The 22,001-nt window shown below is 44.3% G+C and overlaps 1 protein-coding gene across 7 annotated transcripts in view; it reads left to right on the top strand.

The window, feature by feature from the left end:
• Positions 1 to 22,001, top strand: part of Dscam (DS cell adhesion molecule) — a 578,367-nt gene that overhangs the window by 490,982 nt on the left and 65,384 nt on the right. For all 7 annotated transcript variants that reach the window (XM_087575369.1, XM_087575370.1, XM_087575373.1 and 4 more), the window contains 1 exon segment: positions 19,586 to 19,739. In XM_087575369.1, the coding sequence (XP_087431495.1) occupies positions 19,586 to 19,739 (154 nt within the window).

Below are 22,001 nucleotides of genomic sequence, written 5' to 3'. Positions count from 1 at the left end.
CCCAACGTGTTTAAAATTCTGTAAAGGAAAGAGAGAGAAAATCACCTCTGATTGGCAGAACATTCACCGTCCACTCAAACTGCTTCCTTATTTCCATCCAGCCCCCGTTCACTCATTCATCCATTTCCTGAAAGCTGTAAGCTTCGTTATTTTGATGACAGCAAGCCAAAGGACACTGGCAGGGGCTCAGAGAACACCCTCCCCTCCCCTTCCCAGCTGCCTCTCGCTGCCTCAGACTGCTCCATGCCTCTAAATGTGAATGCCAGCCCGGCTTAGTAATAGTTGCTTATAGTACATATGTGCCAACGATGCTGAGTGTACAACAGGGCCCAGAGAGGTGGCTCTGTCAGTAGAGTACTTGCCAAAGTACAAAGACCCCAAGCCAATCTCAAGAAGCCATGGCAAAAGCTAGGCATCATAGAACATGTCTGTATGTGTTGGAGAGAAAGAGACAGGCATATCCCTGGGGCTCACTGGTGGGCCAGCTAGCCTAACCAGCAAGTCCTAAATCCAATGAAAGACTCTGACTTAAGAAATCTACACGGACAGTAGATAGCACTTGAGGATTAACACTGAAGGTTGACCTTTGTCCTATGAGTGTATGAGCATACACACACACAGACACACAGACACACAGACACACAGACACACACACACAAAATAAAAGGCCGGTGTTGTGGTATGTGCTTCCAGTTCCAGCACCAGAGAGTCTGAGATGGGAGAATCATAAATTCAAGGCCAGCCTGGGATATATAGGAAGATATTGTCTCAAGAAATGAAAAAGGAGAATAAAATCTCACTACAGGTATAAATTATGATGGCCACAAGGTACCAAGTTTTGCAGGAAGGGCCAGCAGTCCCATGTTGCCCACAACACAAAGTGAAGCAAACTGAAGGTGGGTTCTCCACCTCACAGCCATGCCTCTCCCTTCCTATGTGTGGCCACGACCTGCTTGCTTAAAACAAAGATGATTAACCATATCTTTATGGATCAAGATCAGAGGGTGAGCCCTTATAAAGAGTTAGTCCATGTTAACAAGAATTAATAAGAAACTATACATTACTAAAAGAAAGCATTTTTCTTTTTAGTTTCTTAAGTCTTCTTTTTAAAATTTTTTTCATAGACTATATTGATTATATTTTTGACCTCCTCTCAACTCCACCCAGATTCTCAAGACCTCCTTCTACACTCTCACACACACACACACACACACACACACACACACACACACACACACACACACACATGCACGTGAAGCAGGGCTTTTGTGGTTGATATATCCAGTGGCACTACCCTAAAGGTAACAGACTTTCTCTTTCTGAGAAGCTATAATTGCAAATAGTTTCTTAGTTGGACTTCATGCCTACCTCCCCTCCCCCACCCTTGGATTTTTGGCTCTTGAACCTGTGCAGCAGGTCTTGTGTGTGCTGCCACTGTCTCTGTGAGGTCATATGTGCATCAGCCTCGTTGTGTCTGGAAGACTCTGTTTCCTTAGAGTTATCCACCCCTCTGCCTCTCACAGTCATTCCTCCTCCTGTCCCACATAGATCTCTGAACACTGAAGGGAGGATTTGATAAAGACAGTCCATCTAGGCCTGGGGGCTCCATAGTCTCCCACTCCCTGCACACTGTCCAGTTGTGAATCTCTGTGTTAATTATTATTTAGCTGGATGACGTTCAACTTCTCTGCTTCTCTTGCAGAGGTCTCAGGTTCAATTCTTAGCACCCACATAGTGGCTCACAAACACCCATGACTCAAGTTCCAAAGGATCTGATATCCTCTTCTGACCCCCGAGTGCACCACGCAGAAAGGTGGTGCACAGAAACCACCTGATGGAGGTTAAACATTGCAGCATCCTGTGGGTATAAAATATGTCCTCAGGGGTGGTTTCATTGCTGTGTTAACTTAGCGGAACAGTAGTAAGTTCTTTCAGGACCCGTGACATGTCTAATCTCACATTATTGGCCTCATCAACAATATCAGATGTGGGTTCCATCTCATCAAGTGGCTTCTTACTTTGATGACATTTGTACCACTATTACCTCAGTGGGCATATCTCACAGGTAGGTTGGTAGTGTAGCTCACAGGGCTCATAACTAGGTGAGAGTTATAATGCTTTTCTCCTCCAGTAGCATTCTTAGTAGCTTCTAGCACTGGGGATGCCAATCAGAAAGTTCATTTCCTTTTGGAGACAAGAACATGTCTGCTATGTGTCATGATGAACAGCAGAGGGCAGCACAAGCTCTGGTCATTTTCCTTGTGCCTCAGTCTGGTGTTTTTTTGCCCCCCTGGAAATGATTTCATAGTTGAATGTAGAACATGGGAAGATAAATCAGGACATGGTGTGCCCTCTAATTTGATCTTCTTTTATGAGTCCCTTGGCGCAGCTCCTCGGTGATGTTCCCCCACCCCCCAAGTTCTCTAGCACAGCTCTGTTTCCCACTAAGACCTCCTTAAAAAGAGATAAATTTGTTCTCCAATACATGTAACACCCAATTAACAATAGGCAGTTAAGCCACTCTATTCTCCCAGTTCAGACTTGCAAAAGACAAGATTGCCACAGACCTTGGATGTCGCCAGACATATCGCATTAACTGTAAATTAACAAGGTTTGTTCTCTGGCTGTCTAAAAGCAGAGCTAATAAAAGATTCTTCTTACCTCAAAAGCCCAGAAAGTATACCAAGACAGTAGAGAACCTCCCAACCAGAGAGGATGATAGCACAGCCCCCAAGTTCATGTAATTGGAACCTCAGGATGTCAACTATATAACACCAACAACAATGATGACGACGACGACGATGACAATGATTGATGATTGATGATGATTGATGATTGATGATGATTGATGATGATGATGATTGATGATGATGGTGGTGATGGTGATGATTGATGATGATTGATGATTGATGATGACTGATGATGATGATTGATGATTGATGATGATAATTGATGATGATTGATTGATGATGATGATTGATGATGATTGATGATGATGATTCAAACACTATAATGAAAAATAAAACCCCAAAGAATAGTGGTAACTTTTGACAGTCTTGTACTACGGGCTAGAGTGGTGGCTCAGTGGTTGGAAGCACTTGCTTCTCTTGTAGAGGTCTCAGGTTTGATTCTCAGCACCCACATAGTGGCTCACAAACACCCATGACTCAAGTTCCAGAGGATCCGATGCCCTCTTCTGGCCTCCGAGGGCACCACGCAGGCAGGTGGTGCACATAAAGCAACATAGAAATTTCTTAAAGTCTCAGACTAGAAAGTAACCAAGCTGCATTTTTCCTTAAGATTCCTCTATCTATAAAGTCTATCTGTGAAAGATACATTAAAAATCACTAAGCTATAGAAGCCCTCTACTTCATAATACTAAGTTCAGAAATGTGAAATTAAGTGGCAGAAATTTCTCAATGATAAAGAATAAATATCAAAAGCACTAAAATTATGTCATCCCTGAGCCATGTGTCCCATCAATTGTTAGCATCTCAGATATAATATTTTGGCTCTGTTTTGTTTTTTATTTTGAGCAAAGGGCTCATATACCCAAGCTGGCCTCAGCTTTGCTATATAGCTGAGAACACCCTTGATTTGGTTCCCATATCCACCCCTCCCAATGTGCTGGAAACAACCCCAGGGCTTCCTACATTCTAGGCAAACACCCACCAGGGAGGTAGTCCAGGTCCTTGTGGTAGCCTTTTTTAAAAGTTCCAATATAAAATGTTACCCAATTCCTGCAGGAGCCAAGGCTAGCCCTCAGCTGACTTCAGGCAGTGAGGCTTTCCCCATTCAGAGGACATGGGCAGGGCTTCAGAGAACAGTGTCTAATGGTATCTAAGTGACCCCTAGGATGGTAGTGATGAGTGTCCGTGTCCACTGTGCCTCTCGCAGCAGCCTCCCTGGGCTCACAGTAGAACCCCACTTCCTCTTCCCAGTGTGCTTCCAGCTTCACTGAGAGCAGTGCTCTGTGATGTAGCTGTGTCCCAACATTCTCTCTTTACCCTTCCTGTGTTCTTCCCCATCTCCCAGTATCCACTGGTTCTGTTATCACAATTTTACTATCACCTGAAGCTAAGTCCACATTTTTATATCTAACCCTGACAACCTTTTTAAGAAGTATTGTATTAATTATTGTACTAATTCCTTGAGAATTGTATATAATGTATTTTGATCGTATTTGCTCCCCAGCCCAACTCCTTCCAGATCTACTTCCTTCCTCCCTACCCACTCAACTTCCTGCCCTCTTTTTAAAAAAAAATGCATTGAGTTCCATTTGTGCTCCAGATACTCTTGGGTGTGGGCCCAGCCCCTACAATGTGATCTACCTACCAGAGGCCACACTTTTAGCAAAGACTGACTCTCCTTCTCTCAGCAGCTACTCATCGTCACTAGCTCCTCAGATGACGATGGGACTTTGTGCTAGGATTTTTGTCTGTCTTAGGTTGCATGCTATCCCAAATGCTACAAATTCATATGGGCAACTGTCAGCTCATGTCGAGAAAACGTGGTTTCATTACAATTATCAACCACCTCTGACTTTTAAAGTCTCTCTGGCCTCCTTTCCATGGCGATCCGAGCCTCGGGAGGACTGAGTGTGGTACAGACATCCCATTTAGGGCTGGACACCTTGCAGTGTCTCCTTCTGTACACACTGTCCAGTTTGTGAATCTGTGTTAATCAACGTTTCCTGCAAGAAGATAACTCCTCTGATGAAGGTTGAGATATGCCTTAGTCTACGAGTCTCACAATAAGCTACTAGGAGTCAGTGTAACACTTTAGCTAATTTATTAGAATAACAACAGTAGGGTATATGATATATCTAGCCACCCCAGCAATGGGTTCCATCTTGTATTTGTCTGATTTCCTAAATACTAACATCCTGAGCAAGCGGCCACCTGTATTGTACTTCCAATACGGAGGACCCAGCTCGACCTCGCTGCCCCACCATTCCTGTTTCCTGGGGTTGTTAATATTCTAACCACGGTCTTATCTTCCAACTAGAATCTAGACTTAGATTTGATTACTTGTCTATCGCTCCTTATCAAATTGGCAGATTAACAAATCATCAATTCATCTGTTTAACAAATGCAGGAACGAATAAAACACCTCCCTACGCCACGCACTGAGCCAGGCTCTGGACTCATGCTTCAGTAGAAGCATTGACAGTCTGTACCAACAAATGGCTTTCTTCTCTCCATGCTCAGGGACATTGTGAGCTGATATCAACTCAGCTGTATATTACAGTCACTTCAGAAAACACCCAGGGATGATCTTATAAAAGAGGAAATGAAAGTCCAGAAAGATCGATGAGGGAATTAAATGGTTCCCCAGAAATCACTGGCCAGATATCAGATATAATCTTACCCACCCAGAAGGACCCCAGCTTATGTGCCATCAGAGCATGTATATAGAAATTCCAGGGATGGCAGAAAGTGCCAGGACAGGCCTCTCTGTTCTGTGATGGGAGCCAAGGACGACCCATCAATGGGTCCCATCAAAGTACAGCACCCTGCAGTGCAGGAGCACAGGTGAGGGCTAACACTGCTTCCTGGAAAGTCAGGAACAGGAACAGGGATGTGGATCTGGGGATCTGGGGAGAACTTGAATTGGTAAAGCAATTGAAGATCTGAGGTTTGATTCCCAACACTCGGGTAAAAATCTGGGTAATGGTATGGATCTGTATTTGCAGAATTGGTTGTTATAGAGAGATAGAGACAGGAAGATCCCAAGGGGCTAACCAGTCTAGTGTAAAGGCCAAGCACTAAGTCCTAATGACAGACAGTTTCACAAAAATAAAAGAGCTCCCAAAGACCGCCACCAAAAGTTGACCTCTGGCCTGAACAAACACATGTGCCATTCACACACATGCACATATATATACCCAGACTTCACACACACACACACACACACACACACACACACACACACACACACAAACACAAGGATGCTAAGCAGAGGAAGTATATCTACTAAGCACATGGCACCCTGGGAGTTCTCTCCCTGCAGAATCTTTGTAAATGATGGCCCTGGCCCCTACCTTCAGCGATGTACATTTTAATAAATAATATCTATACCAGTCACTTCTAATGAGTGCCTTGTGCAAGAGATATCCTACTGCAGCCTTTACTTAACTGAATCTGAAATAGAGACAGCACAGCTGGCCAGCATCGTCTAGTTGAAGCCCCTTGTCTCTCCTGAGAAGTCAACCTCATGAGCCTCAGTGTTCCCCTAGCAATGATGTCAAACCCACAGTGCTATGGCGTTGACTGTGTGCTTTAGTGCATGTGACGGTTTGAATGAGAATGGCCCTGCAGACTCATATATTTAAATGCTCAGTCCCCAGTTCATGGAACAGCTTGGGAAGGATTTGGAAATGTATATCCTTGTTAGAGAAGCTGTGTCAATGGGAATGAGGTTCGCAGCCATTCTGTTACCCCCCTCCCTCAGCTTTCTCCTCACTGACAAAGACCTAAGCCCTCAGCTACTGTTCCAGCACCATGCCTGCCTGCCTGCAGCTATGCTCCCTACCATGATGATCATGGGCTCTAACCCTTGGGAACATTGACCTTTAACTAACACTTCAATTTTTATGTTGCCTCAGCTACGACACTTTGTCCAGCAGTAGAATAATAAGTAAGACGGAATTCCACATGGGCATAGCTTGGCCTTTACTCAACAGTGCTCCACATAGGCATGTCTCAGCCTTTACTCAACAGTGCTCCACATAGGCATGTCTCAGCCTTTACTCAACAGTGCTCCACATAGTCATGTCTCAGCCTTTACTCAACAGTGTTCCACATGGGAATGTCTCTGCCTTTACTCAACAGTGCTCCCCATAAGCACAGCTCAGTCTTTACTCAACAGTGCTCCCCATGGGCATGTCTCAGCTTCTCAAGTAGAGGAGGCACTGTTAGTCTCTGAGATACTTAAGAGATGGCTGCCTGAGTGTGTAAGTTTTATAGATTGTGGCTTTGAGTCATCCAAGGGAGGCTGAACTGAATAGTGACTTTTCTTCACCAAGCAGGAAAGCATTCTGCAGATACTGGGTGCCTTCTACACCCAAAAGTTGAAGGCTACATGCCCGAACCTTTCCATGCCTGGCATGGAATCACTCCTTTGTTCTCCCACAGTGACCTACCTGTGGGTCCCTTTGTTTTCAGACAGCAAATCTAGAAATTATGTTGATATCCAAAGTCATGTGAAGAATAGGTCTTTGTGCTTCATTTATACATCTGTAATTTACCAAGCTCGTAAGACCTTTGTTGAGTTTTCTTCTTGGTACAGACATCTGCTGGGTCCTCTGTACTCATGGGAATACACTTAGCTCTAACCTTTAGCATCTTTCCACTGATCACAGGGCTATAGGAAACCTGGAAATGTTTCATAGAAGCAAGGACACATAAGCATACCAGCGATAAGAAAACAATTCTGATTTATAAAAACTCTTGGGAACTGTATTCTGGAAGCTTCCTTGAAAATTCCTCCATGCTACATATTTAATTCTAATGGATATGATTCTAAGTCATCTTTACACTTTCATGCTATAACATGTATGTGTTATGTGTACATGCATGTATAGGTGTTATGTGTACATGCATGTATAGGTGTGCAAGTGTGTGCATGTGTGTCTACCTGTGTGTACATGTGCACACGCATGTGTGTGTGTGTCTGTGTGTGTGTCTGTGTGTGTGTGTGTGCGCGCGCGCGCGTGCGCATGCACACATGCGGGCACACTTGTGGACGACATGGGTCAATGTAAGGTATCTGTTTTCCTCCACCTTACCTATTCTTTCTTTGTGAGACAAGGTCTCCCACTAAACCTAGAGATCTTTTATTAGATGATTAGTGACTCTAGGCTGCCTTATTAGACTATTAGAGTGGCTAGCCAGTGAGTTCCTGGGATCTACTTACTAAGGTGTCCCAGTGTTGGGATTGTAGGTACTACATGAACAGGCCTTATGTGGGTGCTGCAAATTAGAACTTGTGTTCTCATGTTTGTGCATCAAGAGTTTTACACACTGAGCTGTATCCCTAGCCACGTGTTTTAACTCAAAACTCATCCTTCAGAGATGGACTACTTGCCAAGCATTGTGGGAGCACATAGGAGACAAGGACAGGAAGAAACAGGCAGATCTCTGTGAGTTCAAAGCCAACCTGGTCTACATGGCCAGTCCCATGCCATTCGGGACTACATAATGATATGCAGTCTCAAAAAATGAACAAACAAACAACAAATAAACTAACAAAAAGATAATTTCTCCCAAAAATCCAGCCAATCAATGTTTTGCAGAGTCTGTTTTATAGTTTTAAGATTGTCATCAGTGGCCCTTGCTGTCTCTAGACATTGTTGAAGTACACATTTGCCATGATAGGTCAGAAGAATGCTGGTGACCTGAACCAGGAGGGTAGGGATTACCTTGGCTGTGGGATTCCCAAACCCAATTTTACGATTTAAGAGTCAAGAATGAAGTGTGTATGCCAATGGCGTCTGTGGAGACGCAAGCCTAGGAAAACTCTTCTGAAGCCCAAGATCATGAGATAGTTCATCCAGCCTGTGAGATAGGCTTCCAACATTACTTCTTCAGTGTGGTTTGTACTCAGCCTAGAATCTCTGTATTCTAACCTGAACATTCATTTCCTACAGCTTCCTCTATTGCCCACGGGCTAGAATGCCTTTTAAAAATCAATTTAATTTTTAAACAAGTTTTAGGTAGAGAGGCTTGGATTGTGCCAATGACACCATCATGCACTAGCCTGACCTGTGGTCTATTTGCAACAGCAGGAATCAAATGGTACCCTACATTAGCATCACTGCCCCCTGAGCTCATGAACCATGTCAGGACTCTCTTACTGGTTGTCACCCTGTGGGTCAGGGCAACCTTGTCCTGGCATAGCATGGTCATAGCTTTATGCCCTACACATGTTCCATCTGCCCATTATCACACTGTGGTCATCACCATCGTTTGACTGAAGTGCCCTCTTGACTGGCCCTTGACAACTTTCAAAGATCCTGTCTTTGAAAGCATCTGATCTCTTTGGCTTGGCCTAATACAAGCATATTGTTCTATTTAAGGAAAGATGTGGCTGGCAAATATTTTTCAATTAAGAATAATGGAAATCCATATTAACCCTTTTCAGTGCTGTATATTATGCCTACCTAGACTGTTGTCATTGCTAAGAATAATCATCACTGGATTTCTTTTTCTGGGAGAAGCTGCATGGCACTAAGCTCTTTCTTAGTGTCGAAGTCACTGAATGGGTGACAGCCATAAATGAAACTAATAGTACACCTTTGACAGATAGGTAATTAGGGTGGCAGGTGCTATGACAGTGGAGACAGGAGAGTAAAGGAGGGCATATGGTTAGAAAGAATCTAGGCAGGGAAGAAGCTGTCATGTCGATTCTAATGGGACAATGACCTTGATTCTAGGCAGTCTCTTTGATATTTTTTCTGAATATTAAGTTTAATTCACTGCAAGGTATCACAGCCATTCTTTTTTAAATTTGAAAGTCTAACAAGTCAAATGCGCTGTAGTTGAAAGGTTCTGTAGAAAGTTACCAACAGTTATGTGTATGGCTCAGTAGCTCCAGTGATCTCAGACACAGAGGGACCCAGAAATGGGCCAGGGTGACACACCTGCCTTTAATGTCAGTGGCATACCACTGCCAACATATATGTCCTCCTCAGCCTCCATGGCCCCTGCAGCCTCGGGCTCCTGTAGAAGCTCTTTGTGCTGATCATCATCTCCTGCAGATGAAAAGTGGTAAAATATGATGCTGATCATATCAAAATTAATTATACATAGGATTTTTTTTTATCTCAGATCGGTCCAGCTAACTTCCTATTCTGATTGGAACACAGGCCATTTCTCTGCCTCTAAACAGGAAGATGTTTGTGTTCTGGGGGTGACAGTCACTGCTCCTCCCTTAAAGCAGCTACTGGTTTCTGTATTTTGCCTTAGGGGAGGCTTTTCTTTTCTGTCTTTCTTTTTTAAGTCACTGCTACAGACCCATGAAATCCGAGCTTTCTAGACGTTTGAAACTAGGAGCTAATTATCAGATGCTACGCCTTTTGAAGCACCCAATTTCTTTGATAGAATTGGTTTTTCATTAAAAAGTTAATTGACATGTTTTTAAGTGGGATAAATTTTACATCCAACAGACAGGGCAATAATTCAATCTGAGGAAATTGTGGCACAACGGTTATTCTGCACACAGCATTTCCTTTCAAATTCTAGGCCATCTTTAAACTCACCTAATTCAACAAACATTCCCTTGATACATTCTAGCCACTAGTCAATGGGTGCTGACCCCATGAAAGGCTGAGGGTTGGGAAGAACGCCCAGAGAAAGGGGTGAGGCAAAGGCGCCCTCCTCAGTAACCAAGTGCTGGCAGAGTCCATGGTGGAACAGAGGGAAAAGCCATAGGAGAATAATAAAGTAAAGCTACAGAAGGGCCCCGGTGATGTGAGGAGATTCTCCTAACCTCCAGTAAGCTAAAGAGTAGAGGAGATTTGGGAATGAGTTCAGCAACTGTCCCATAAAATCCATGACTAAAGGAACTATCAAAAAACTCTAATGCTCTTCAATGCAGCTAACTTTATGTTAATTACCTGTTTTAAAAAACGTATCCTACACACAAAAGGGAAGAGGTATAGCAACATCCAGAATTAACTGTGAATGAAGGTAGGCAACAGAGGCCATCCCTAAGACTGACACTGACACAGTGCAGGGAAACATCCTTCTGGCAGCTCTACCGTCTTTCAGGGAACAGACAGCCCAGTTCTACAGAGATCCAGGACTCCACCCAGGAGGCCCAAATACAGAAAGCTTCAATGGTTGAAATATTAGCGGTTGCTTGGACGTCATGCAACTTATGGATTTATCCCGACGGCTGTGTTTTCTAGCCTGGACAGGATTGGGGAGGTAAAACATGTCAAAAGTCCTATAAAACTCTGCTATAAATATATATATTTAAAACAAGCACACAGAACTGCCATCCCTCCACTCCCAGACATCTTGCTGAACATTGAGTCGCGTCCTCGGTTATGACAGGGAGAGTTTTAAAGGGGGAACTCTGGATGGCCTTATTTCTGGATTCCTGTAGGAATTTCTCAGAACCCTGTCACACCTCATTCTCAATTAACCCTCTGTGTGCTGCATCACGGTCTTAACCTAGAATCTACAAGGAGCTAGAATAAACTCACTAAATGATCATGAGCCCAAACCAAGTGTTACAAGTTGGCTGTCCTAGCCAACACACGGAACTTTGGTACTGGTTCCCTCGCAAAGCTCGGGGGCTGCCGGTAGTTACCTGTGGAAAGCAGAAGCAGGTGAAGCCGACTAGAGATAAGACAAAAATTTCAAGCAGTTTTCAATACATTATTCTGCAGAAAGGGACTCTGACACAGAGAAAAGACAAAAATGGTCTACTGGCTGATTAGGTGTAAGACAATGATTATTTTTATTTTGCTTTTTAACTTTTCTTTCTGAGAAACAAATTTAATGCACTATATTTTGATCATGTTTTTTTCCTTCCCCCCCCAATTCTTCCCAGATCCTATCAACCTCCTTACCCATCCAACTTTGTTCTCTCTCTCTCTCTCTCTCTCTCTCTCTCTCTCTCTCTCTCTCTCTCTCTCTCCCTCTCTCTCTCCCCCCCTCTCTCTCTCTCTCTCTCTCTCTCTCTCTCTCTCTCTCTCTCTCTCTCTCTCTCTCACACACACACACACACACAATAAAGAAAAGAAAACACAGAACACATGCAACATGCTCCCCAAACAGAAATCAAAATAAGCAAGCAAAAGCCCACACAGAATCAAGCCAGACAGGGCCCCAACGGTGAGAGGAAGAAGTGGACACAGGCTGCCACCCCTAAGGGCTGTCTGTGATCAATAGCCACTAGCAAAGGGAAAATCGGGTTCCACCCGTGGAGTCTCACTTGGCCCTTCATTAGGATTGCTAAAGTCCTCTCCTCCTGTAGGCTGAGACTTGCCCCTTCCCACTTTGTCATCCCATTGGTTTAGGACACTGAATATACCTCATGGGGCTGGAGATGCCCCCCTTGTGGCCTCAGTCACATACCAGGTGACTGCTTCTGAGGCAGGCAGGTGCAGCCTGCGGCTAAGGGTCTCCCACTCACCTGTAACTCAGACAAAGTCTGAACACACCTCATACTGAAAATGGGCAGTCTCCATCCATTCCTTACACCACATAACCCACTAGGACTTCAGGCTCTGTGTCCCAGCTAAAGGAATTGAATAGAGACACATGGAGTGTGGAAGGAATTGCAGTTTTCCTTTTAGAAAGAAAGAGAGAGAGAGAGAGAGAGAGAGAGAGAGAGAGAGAGAAGAAAGAGTGAAGGGGCTGGCAAGATGGCTCAGCAGTTAAGAACAGACTGCTCTTCCAGAGGTCCTGAGTTCAATTCCCAGTAACTACATGGTGTCTCAGGACCGTCTGTAATAGGATCTGATCCCTACTTCTGGTGTTTCTGAAGACGGCTACAGTCTCATATACTCATATATATTAAATAAATAAATAAATAAATAAATAAATAAATAAATAAATAAATCTTTACAAAAAAAGAAAAGTGCATTTCCAAGGTAGGGGAAGGGTCCAGAGCTGGCAGAAAGGTGGGAGATAACTGGCCTCACCTTACCTTTACAGGCTATTTTTATAGTGTGCTTTCTCACACATTTGCACAGCCCTGGTTTTCCCACACACACTGTTCCCTGTCTGCCCTAGTGAAGGTTCCCAGTCTTCCTCGCTGCCAACTGGCTTCTTCATATACTAATCCCACAGCCTTCTGGGATCCAGAAGACTTATACAGCTGCCCTCCTATGTCCCATAATTCTTGACATGCTCCACAGTGCTAAATATAACCATACTATTTGAATGAAGAGAATCTACAGTATGAAACCTCAGACAGAATACCAGCCTTTTCTTCTTTCTCCATCTCTGATGGGCCAGGACATAAGTGCCTGCTTCACACCATCCAAAAAGTGACTTGGTGACAAGCATAGTTTAATTCTAGACTCTGGTAAAGTCAAGATGTTCAAGCTCTTTAGGTGAAAAGGGAGCAGCCTTTTCCTGAGACGGCTAACAAAATGACAGATGCAGAGCCATAGCAGCCCGACTCCCCGGTAGCCTCTTGCTGGGCACAGCAGTAGTCCCCTTTCTCACTAAGAACCAACGAGTTCTGTAGTGGCCATGTACCTGGACCCAGCACTTACATTTCATCCAGTCATGGTACCCAATCACAGCAGCAGCCTGTTCAAAATTAAGTCACTCTTCAGGCATGTAAGAAAATCTAGACTCTTCCTAACTCAGGATTAAAAACTCAATAGATAAAAATCTAAGGGAAGAAAACTGTTTAGATGCTTAAACATCTTTCATTCTTTAAGGTGTTCATGATATATACAACGTATCATCCCCAGCCTCACTCCTCCCTTCCAACACATCTCCCTCACAACTTTGTATCCTTTCCCCCCTATTTCTTTATATCATTTAAACCCACTGAGCCCAATTAGTGTCCCACACATGTGCATGAGAATGGGACCGTCCACTGGGACATTGGAAATCCACCAGTAGTCGCTCTTCCTCCCCCAGCAGCTATCACCTACTGATAGCTTCTCGGTCAAGGATGGGGGCTCATGATCCCCTCCCCCATCCATGCTGGAATTCTTAACTGGCTTGACCGTGCGCTGGTCTTCCAAAGTATCCACAACTGTTCCAAGTTCATGTATGTATCAACCTGGATCCTTAAATGATTGTTGTGGTTTACGCACACCGGTGGTTTATCTGCATGTACACATTTGCACCGTGTGTGCGCCCGGTGTCTGTGGGGGCCAGCAGAGGACATCTGATCCCCTGGGACTAGAGCTACAGGCGTCTGTGAACTCCAATGTGAGGGCTAGGAATTGAGTTCTCTAGAAGAGCCAATCAGTGCCCCAACCACTGAGCCATCTCTTCAGTTCTGACCATTAATTAAATATGTAAAGTACCTCCACCACCCCTCCACATACTTCTTTTGACATCAGGATCTATTAACCCCTGAAATGCTACATAGTAATTCCCCCCACTCTGCTCTACCCTTCAATCCTGTCATGCTTCATAGGGAAGCCCTGATTTCCTTTCTGTCCCTCCAGCCTCTTCTACATTTCAAAGTCTTCGATGTAACTATCACTGAGGCGTTGGGGGAAAATCTAGATATAAAATCCATCTTTTCCCATTGGACATCCTCCAGTATTCAGAAGGGACAGAAATGTATGTGACATTCTGCAAGCTGCCTTGGGTGATACTGGACTGTTGCAAATATGATATCTGACAGAAAGAAAATGATTGAAGTGCAAATTCAGGCTATTATTACACATATTAAAATATCATGGAACATGTTTCCTGCAGAATCAAGATGCAGCTTACCTCTTTGGACTAACAGTTCTGGCCAAGCTGTTCACTGAATTGGCTTCTGATTATTTTTCTATTCTCCTTCCTTTCTTTCTTAACCATTGCCTCCTCTTCTAAAGGACTCACCCTGGTTATATCCACCACCCATAGCTAGTTAGAAACATGACATCATTTCTGAGGTACCCCTCGGTTGGAGGTGTCCCCCTGCAGGCCTCTCCCAGATGTCCATGACCCTCTAGGGCCCATGAATGGGTATCAAAACCTAACCTCACCGTGGAAGTGGTAGAGGCCCGGAAACACTTCCCTCCCCTGTGGCAAGCAGGGCCAGCCCCTGACCTCACAGCTACCCTTCACATTTCCAGTGTAGCTCTCTAAACTCTGCATCCTCTGGATTCCAAGTTCACAGGATTTCCGTGGAACTCACAGCTTCCTCCCTATAGATAGGGATGCACTCAGTCACCTCTCAACGGGACATGCCTGCTACTGAGCCTGTCTTCTAGAGCCCAGAGATGGGTGAATAGAGTTCACCAGAGCCATCAAGTGGCCACAGTCAGCAGAGCCAGCAAGAGGCCTTAGTCAGCAGAACCAGCTAGTGTCCTTACTAGAACCAGCAAGTGGCCTGGCCAGAGCCAGCAAGTGTCCTCACCAGAACCAGCAAGCAGCCTCAGTCAGCAGAACCAGCAAGCGGCCTTGGTCACCTCTCAGTAGGCCACATCTTTGGAGACATTCTTTTTCTTTCTGGCTATTGCTCAGATTTTAAGACATATCAGTCACATACTCAGTTACAGATCCAAAGTAAATTAACTGAGTCCTCAATTGTATAAATGGTTCGAGTGGCTTGCCTCCTACCCCCTCCCCCAAAAGTGTGTCTAATTATTGTAGAAATCAAGAAAATATATGGTGGTCAAAGGGTGAAGATACTATGTGAACAACTTCCCCGAGGACCATTAGGAAATACTAAATAGCTAAACTCTTGTTTCCCAGTTGATTTCTAGAGAAGAGCCATGCCAATCAGAGGGGCTTTCTTATGCATAGAAACTTGTTTTTCTCCCCCTCTGCCCTTGGTTCTTGGTTAATCTTCTGTAAATGGTAAAGCAAGTAGAGCTGCATAAGAAATGATTTTTTTTTTTATTTCTGATTTAGCCATGTTCCCTGCTGTGGGCAAAACATGAGTAAAATGTATATTTTGGAAGTGAAGACTGACTAGCCCTCGTAGACAGAATGTGGACTGAGTTATAACTAAAAGCTGTGTTCACTACAGAAAACCTTTGTGTGTATAATGCTTCGTTGATGCTGAATGTTCAGTAAATAAAGGCTTTGTTATGATACCCCCCATCCCCAAGGGCTTGACACGCTAGGTTGGCAATAGCAAACCTTAGGGATTCCACACAGTGCACTCCCATACGGTCTCAGGATTGGATTTCCTTCTCCAGATTGTGGTTTACAAAGGAAAGAGACAAATTCCCTCTAAACTTCTGGAAGTCTAGGTATGAATGCTTTGAGAGGAATGGGGACAGTGAAATGCCAATATATCTACCCAAGTCTGCACTAAGGAGTGCACTACAGCCACGGAGCAATCCCCACAGGGGCCTAATCATTTCTGGTTGTCTGTCCAGAACAATTTACCTGTAAGCTAAGCATCTGACTGTGAACAAGCCTCTGGTACTTTTCACTGGGGGATTATAGGATTGGGTAGACAATAAAGATGCTGTTAAACTGGTTTAAAAGTGGTGCTAGTTTCCCCCCTTCACAGCTGACCCAGCCCCTTAGGGTGGTTGCAGCCTTGAGCAGCAGTGAGAGCCCACGTAGAGTTGGTTGCTCATAACGGACTGCATGGAGTGTGGAGAAGCAGAACAGAGTTTGGAAGTGAGGATCTTAAGTGGGGCTGCTATGACCTCTGTCTGCCCCAGCCCCAGCCCCAGTCCCACCTGCTTCTTGTGGCTTCTCACAGAACAACAGTGAGCTGTCTTGGTCTACAACGCTGGTGTTCCTACTCTGGTCTTCCTTCAATTTGGTTTTATGTAGTCATAGCCTTGGTGTTAAGTGCATGAAAGTTCAAGACTGTTCTAGCCTCTTGGTGAGCTGATCTCCTTGCCAGTGTCAAATTGGCTTCTTTATCCCGTCATTCCTAAAACGTTTTATCCCTGAATCTATTTTGTGTAATATTAACTTTGGTGGTGTTACTATAGGATACTTTATTTTGTTTACTCTTTTGTTGGCTGTTGTTTTCTTCTCAGGTGGAATAACTTTATGTTTAACTCAGGGACCCAACCTCATTTGCTTAATGTGATTATCGCTGTGATTAGGTTAGATGTGGAATTGGTACTACTTGGTTTTAAATGTCTGGTCAGTCTCCCTATCCTTCTTGCTCTGTTCTTGCCTCCTTTGAATGGCTTAAATGGTGTTTTGTGATTCCAGATTAATTTTTGCATGGGTTCACTGGCTTTGTTTCCCTCCTCCAGCTGAAATGCCGGTGGTTTACGAGTAGACTCACTCAGCCCTATCGTAGTTTGCGTTCAAGTGACATTGGCCATCTTTACCTATAGTAAAGAAACTTCCAGTGCTACTCACACAGCTTTCCTTTGCTGCTCTCCACTGCTGAGTCATTGTTGTGGGTTACAACCCCATGCCAAGCTGTTGTTTTTAACTATCAATAACCCTTTAATGAAATTTAAATAAAGGAAAAAGTATTTTCCAAATAAGCATCTCATTTGGCTCCTTTGAACGTGGTGAAAGTTAACTTGGCAACAGCTTCACCTCGGGACATTGCACGTGGCAAACACTTGCACTGGGCCTCTAAGTTCGGTCATAAATTTGCCAAGAATCAATCTGAAAATCAACCTTGACCTGGGAGACAGGACATGAGGTTCGGGGTAGGGTGGAGGCAGGCAGTGTAGAGCAGACAAGTGCTTGTACGGGCTAACGTGTCCAGGCATATGAGGACTCCAGCTTTGTGCAAATGGGGCCACTTTCCCTTCTCTGTGCAGGAAAGTTATCCAGTCTTTTAAATATCTGAAAAGGTTTTGCTTTTAACTTTGGGAAATGTTGAATGTATAGTTTGGTTGTTTTTCCCTTTGGTTAAAGATTTTTGTCCTACTTTCATCCAGCTTGGATTGGCTTTGAAATGGCATCTGTGGTCAGCCCCTTTGTTAGTCGACAAAGGTCCTGAGTGTCTTTAGGATTGCTACTTCTGTTGCCCGCCCGAGTGGTTGGACTATGATCTATCTGCCTTGCTGTTCTTTATATCCGTTTATTTTTCTGGCTGAAGTTCATTGAGATCCTTGGGTCTCTGGATTTCAAGGTTGCAACATTTTCAATGTTTCTTTACACTCTCTCCCTATAGCCCCTCCCCTTCCTTTACTAGCACACAGACCCCATGCCTTGACTGGCAGTCCCCTGTAGCTGGTGTGCACTGTTATACTACAGTCTTGTCTTTGCTGTCCGTGTTTAACCTATTATGATGCTATAGTACATACTTCAGATTTCCCTAAAACAGTCAATCTGCTAACAATCTAGTCTTCTGTGGGCTTTATTATTTTTCTTTATCTTTTGATAATTTCACACAATGAAATAAATGTATTTGCCCTCCATTTTCCCCTGAGGTTCTCCCCAGATTCCCCCACTTCCTCTCCCAACTTCATGTCTTCTTTTTCTTTTATGACCTGCCCAGGTCTAGATAGCGCTGCCCGTATGTGTGTGGAATGGCACTATTTCTTTTGAGTATAACAAGCACTTTTATGCCCTTTACGTTTCAATCTAAGCTCTTTTATCTATGAAACTGTAGCATCCGCTGTAAGATAATTATAAAACCACTTTACTGACTTTGCAGAAAACCAATCCTCATCGATTATGGATCACTTTTGATAAATATATATCATGACTTCCTTATTCTGAAATTCCTACAAGTATTTTTGTAACAGCTTTATCAAGAGGTCCTTCACACAGCATAGATCCAATGCTTTCAAAGTAGGTGGTTCCGTGGGTTTGACGTGTTCACTACATCCTGTGACCCCTTACCTTTCTCTAACTTGAGAATGATTGTGTCATCTTAAAAGGAAAAACCGTCACCTGTTTGCTCTCTTTGCCGCCTGACAACCTGTCTGCTAGCTGGCTATGCATTGTCTATCCTGAGCATTTGAAGAGACCATTAAGTGATAACCTATAGTAGGCTCCTTTCACTTTCAAGACCCAGAACAGCGTAGCCTTTAGCCATCCTCCATACTTCTCTGTGGCTGAGTAACACTGCACAGACGGAGCATAACTCATTTTATTTATCCATTCATCTATGCTTCTGTTGTACAGCAAATTTCTATTGGATGTCAGTGAGGGCACTGTTTGTTTGACTGGTAGCTAGCCTAAGTTCTATAAATATTCTTTACTTTTGCTCTGAGATGTGGTGGCTACCTAGTAATCACTTCCGATTCCTGATCTTGTGGCCTAGGCTAGACTAGACTACTGTTGAACCTTAAGCTACATATTGTTCGATTCCTAGCTCATGTCCTAACCCAGTGCTCATGGCCTTAATGTCTAGTGTTGGGAGCAGGCACTGTTCTCAGTCCTTGTGGGTGCTGAGTTCTGACCCCAAAGCCTTTCAGGTGGCTCCTCTCCTGCCCTGGGGAGTTTCCCCTCCCATGTGGGTGCAGATCTTCTCACTGAACACTACCCACATAGAACCACCTCAGATCTCAGGACTCTCCCTCAGTGTCCAACTTTTTCACTTCTGGTCCTCAATTCTGTCCTTTCAGTTTTTTGAGGCTGCTGGCTTCCTCCTGCCCCCCCTCATGTGCCATAGCTTGAAGCCCCTTTCAAAATTAAAGCCCCCTGCAGGTGCAATCTGCCTTGCTGGCTGCCATCTCTGAGACATCACCATCATCCATTAACCAACGAGCAAAGCTTTAAAGCACTGTCTCCTTGGGTTCTGTGTTCTTTGATGACCAACAATAAAGGGTCTTATTGCTCCTGGGGTAGGTGGTCATCAAAGGTGTCAGAGGGTCACATAGGCTATGGACCACCTAAATATACCAATTACCAGTTCACACTGAATATCCAGCCCTTCTGGTCCCTGGTGACACGGGCTTCATCTGGTTTGATCGGTAATATGTTAGTAAACATTCTTTTAAGAAGCCATAGTGCCACTTGCTTCCATGAATGATGGATCATTTCTCTCCTCACAGGTCATCAGCGAGTTTGAAGCCTCCCCTGACTCATTTTCCTACAGAATTCCTAACCTGAGTCGGAATCGACAGTATAGCGTCTGGGTGGTGGCAGTGACTTCCGCCGGAAGAGGCAACAGCAGTGAGATCATCACCGTGGAGCCTCTGGCTAAAGGTACACAGGCCACGTGAGCCTCAGTGGAGGAGCCTACGGCCACCCACAGCTCAGTGATCATTAGACCTCTGCTTTATCTGAAAGGAAGCTTGTGGGCTTCATGTGTCGGCTGGTCAGGCCGGGCTCTTTTTACCAACCATGAAGGAGGCTTCCCTAGTGGTGAATGCAGTACTAAGTAAGGGCTGATGGCTACACCACTAAACATATTTGGAAGAATTAGTGAAACTTATGACCTGCCATTTTCCCAAGGAAGCTCTTCTTCAGTCCAAATTAGGTTCATACTTATTAAAGAAGCATACCTAACTCACAGGGTATGGGATTTAAAATGATACAAATGTAAGAAAATCATTAGTTCTTGAAGTAGCTAGTTTTCATTGCTATGAAAAAACACAATGACCAAGCAGTTTATGGAAGAAGAGTTTATTTTGGCTTATAATTCCAGAGAGAGAGAGAGAGAAAGAGAGAGAGAGAGAGAGAGAGAGAGAGAGAGAGAGAGAACAGACAGACTGACTATAAGAGTGGAGACTTTTCGCAGTATGCAGCCAGAGCAGAAAACTGAGATCCCAGATCAAACCACAAACATGAACAGGGCTGAACTGGAAGTGGGGTGAGGCTATGAACCCTCAAAACCCACCCCAGTGGTGTCCTTCCTCCAACAAGGCCCCACTTCCCAAGAGTCTGATAAATTCCCCCAAACAGCACTTCCAACTGGAGACCAAACTTTCAAATCAAGTCTGTGAGCAACATTTCTCATACAAATCACCACATGGTTCATTTGTAGAATGGCACAAAAACCCTTAAGTAGCAGTGAGACTCAGAGTCAGCAAGCAACGATGGATCCCTGTGCATAAATCTGTCACCCCACTGTGACAGTAGATAGGCCCTTCAGAAGTAGGCACGGCCACGGTGTTCTTACTGGTGATTGCTGTCAATAACTGTTTCCAAAGTCCAACTAGATCAGAACTCGCAATGAACCTGTTTCTGTGAATCACAATTCCAGTTCTACCAGGCAATGCCTCCTGACTCTTGAAAGCCGGGCAGCTTAAAATGGTGAGGAAAGGAGAAAATGTTATAGTTTCAAGAACAGGAAGGTAAAACATCAGTTTAAAAAGGTAAATCAGAGTTCTTGGGTACCGTACTCTTTAGCCATGATAGCCACACAACTGGAGGGGTTCTTGTGTACTGCACTCCTTAACCATGATATCCATGTACTTCCTCATACTAAGAGAACAGTGGAATCTGGGGAAAACATGGGCTATAAAGTCTGCCCTATGGGATAAATGAGGAACTACAACTAAACACATAGGATGGGCAGGATTCCTGCAGGCACCTCCTGTCTCTGACAGCCAGAGTGAAGTAGCAATGATCCTACACTGTCAGACAGGCTTAGCTGAAAACAGGCTCCTTCCACAGGATGGGACCTATCGGGAGAGATCGTATTGTGATTATTTCATATGTCACAGGAGCACCAGCATGCTGCTCAGTGGTGAGGCCTAGTATGCTGGAGACCCTGCACTTGATCCCATGCACCACTAAATGAATACATAATTATTTAAATGCCTGTTATACATTAAGCACTATACCTCAGATACTTAGCTCAGAATGGGTTGACCATGGGAATCAGATCTTCCTAAATTTTGGCAGCAAGGCATTGTAACAGCAAGGCTTACCTGACTTCTCCTTTTGCCAGCATAAACTCCCAAGCTCTGAACCATGCAGGGGTCCCAGAAGTTGTAGTCCTCTTTGTGTGGTTCCAGAGTCAAATAGGGGCTCCCTCCTTGTGCTCTCTGCACCCGGATCCAGCCAGGCTAAGCTCCTACAAGGAGAACCTGCCCCTCCTTTCTGCATCCTCAGCCTTCAATACATCCCCAAGCCTGCTGGTTCAAATGAAGAAGGGCAGCCTCTGCCTTGGGGGTTTGTGTATCAGGAAGTGGTGCCTAGTAGATGGCACAGGTGGGAGTTGTTTTTCTTGGAAGAACTATGGTCTGGTATCTACCAGTCCTGATAATCACTGTTGTGTTGGGTGAATCACTGTCCTGAGCCAAATGGCCACACCGAACTGTCCCCTTTCCTTAATGCATATAAAGATGAAACTGTATGGAGAATCAGGCAAAGTATCACACAGCTGGTAAATAGCTTTTTCCAGACTAACTTCTTCTGGTTGTTGGACTTTATGTTTTATGCGGTCTATTCTCTCAGATATTAAAAGTATATTTTAGCATGCAGTTTGGGGGCCAAGACAAATCGCTTCATAAAGTGCTT

The sequence above is a fragment of the Rattus norvegicus genome, chromosome 11 (genome assembly GCF_021556685.1).
Source record: "Rattus norvegicus strain SHRSP/BbbUtx chromosome 11, alternate assembly SHRSP_T2T, whole genome shotgun sequence".
NCBI classification, from domain to species: domain Eukaryota; kingdom Metazoa; phylum Chordata; class Mammalia; order Rodentia; family Muridae; genus Rattus; species Rattus norvegicus.
The sequence above is the reverse complement of the archived record's forward strand: the minus strand, read 5'-3'. Positions and strand labels throughout refer to the sequence as shown.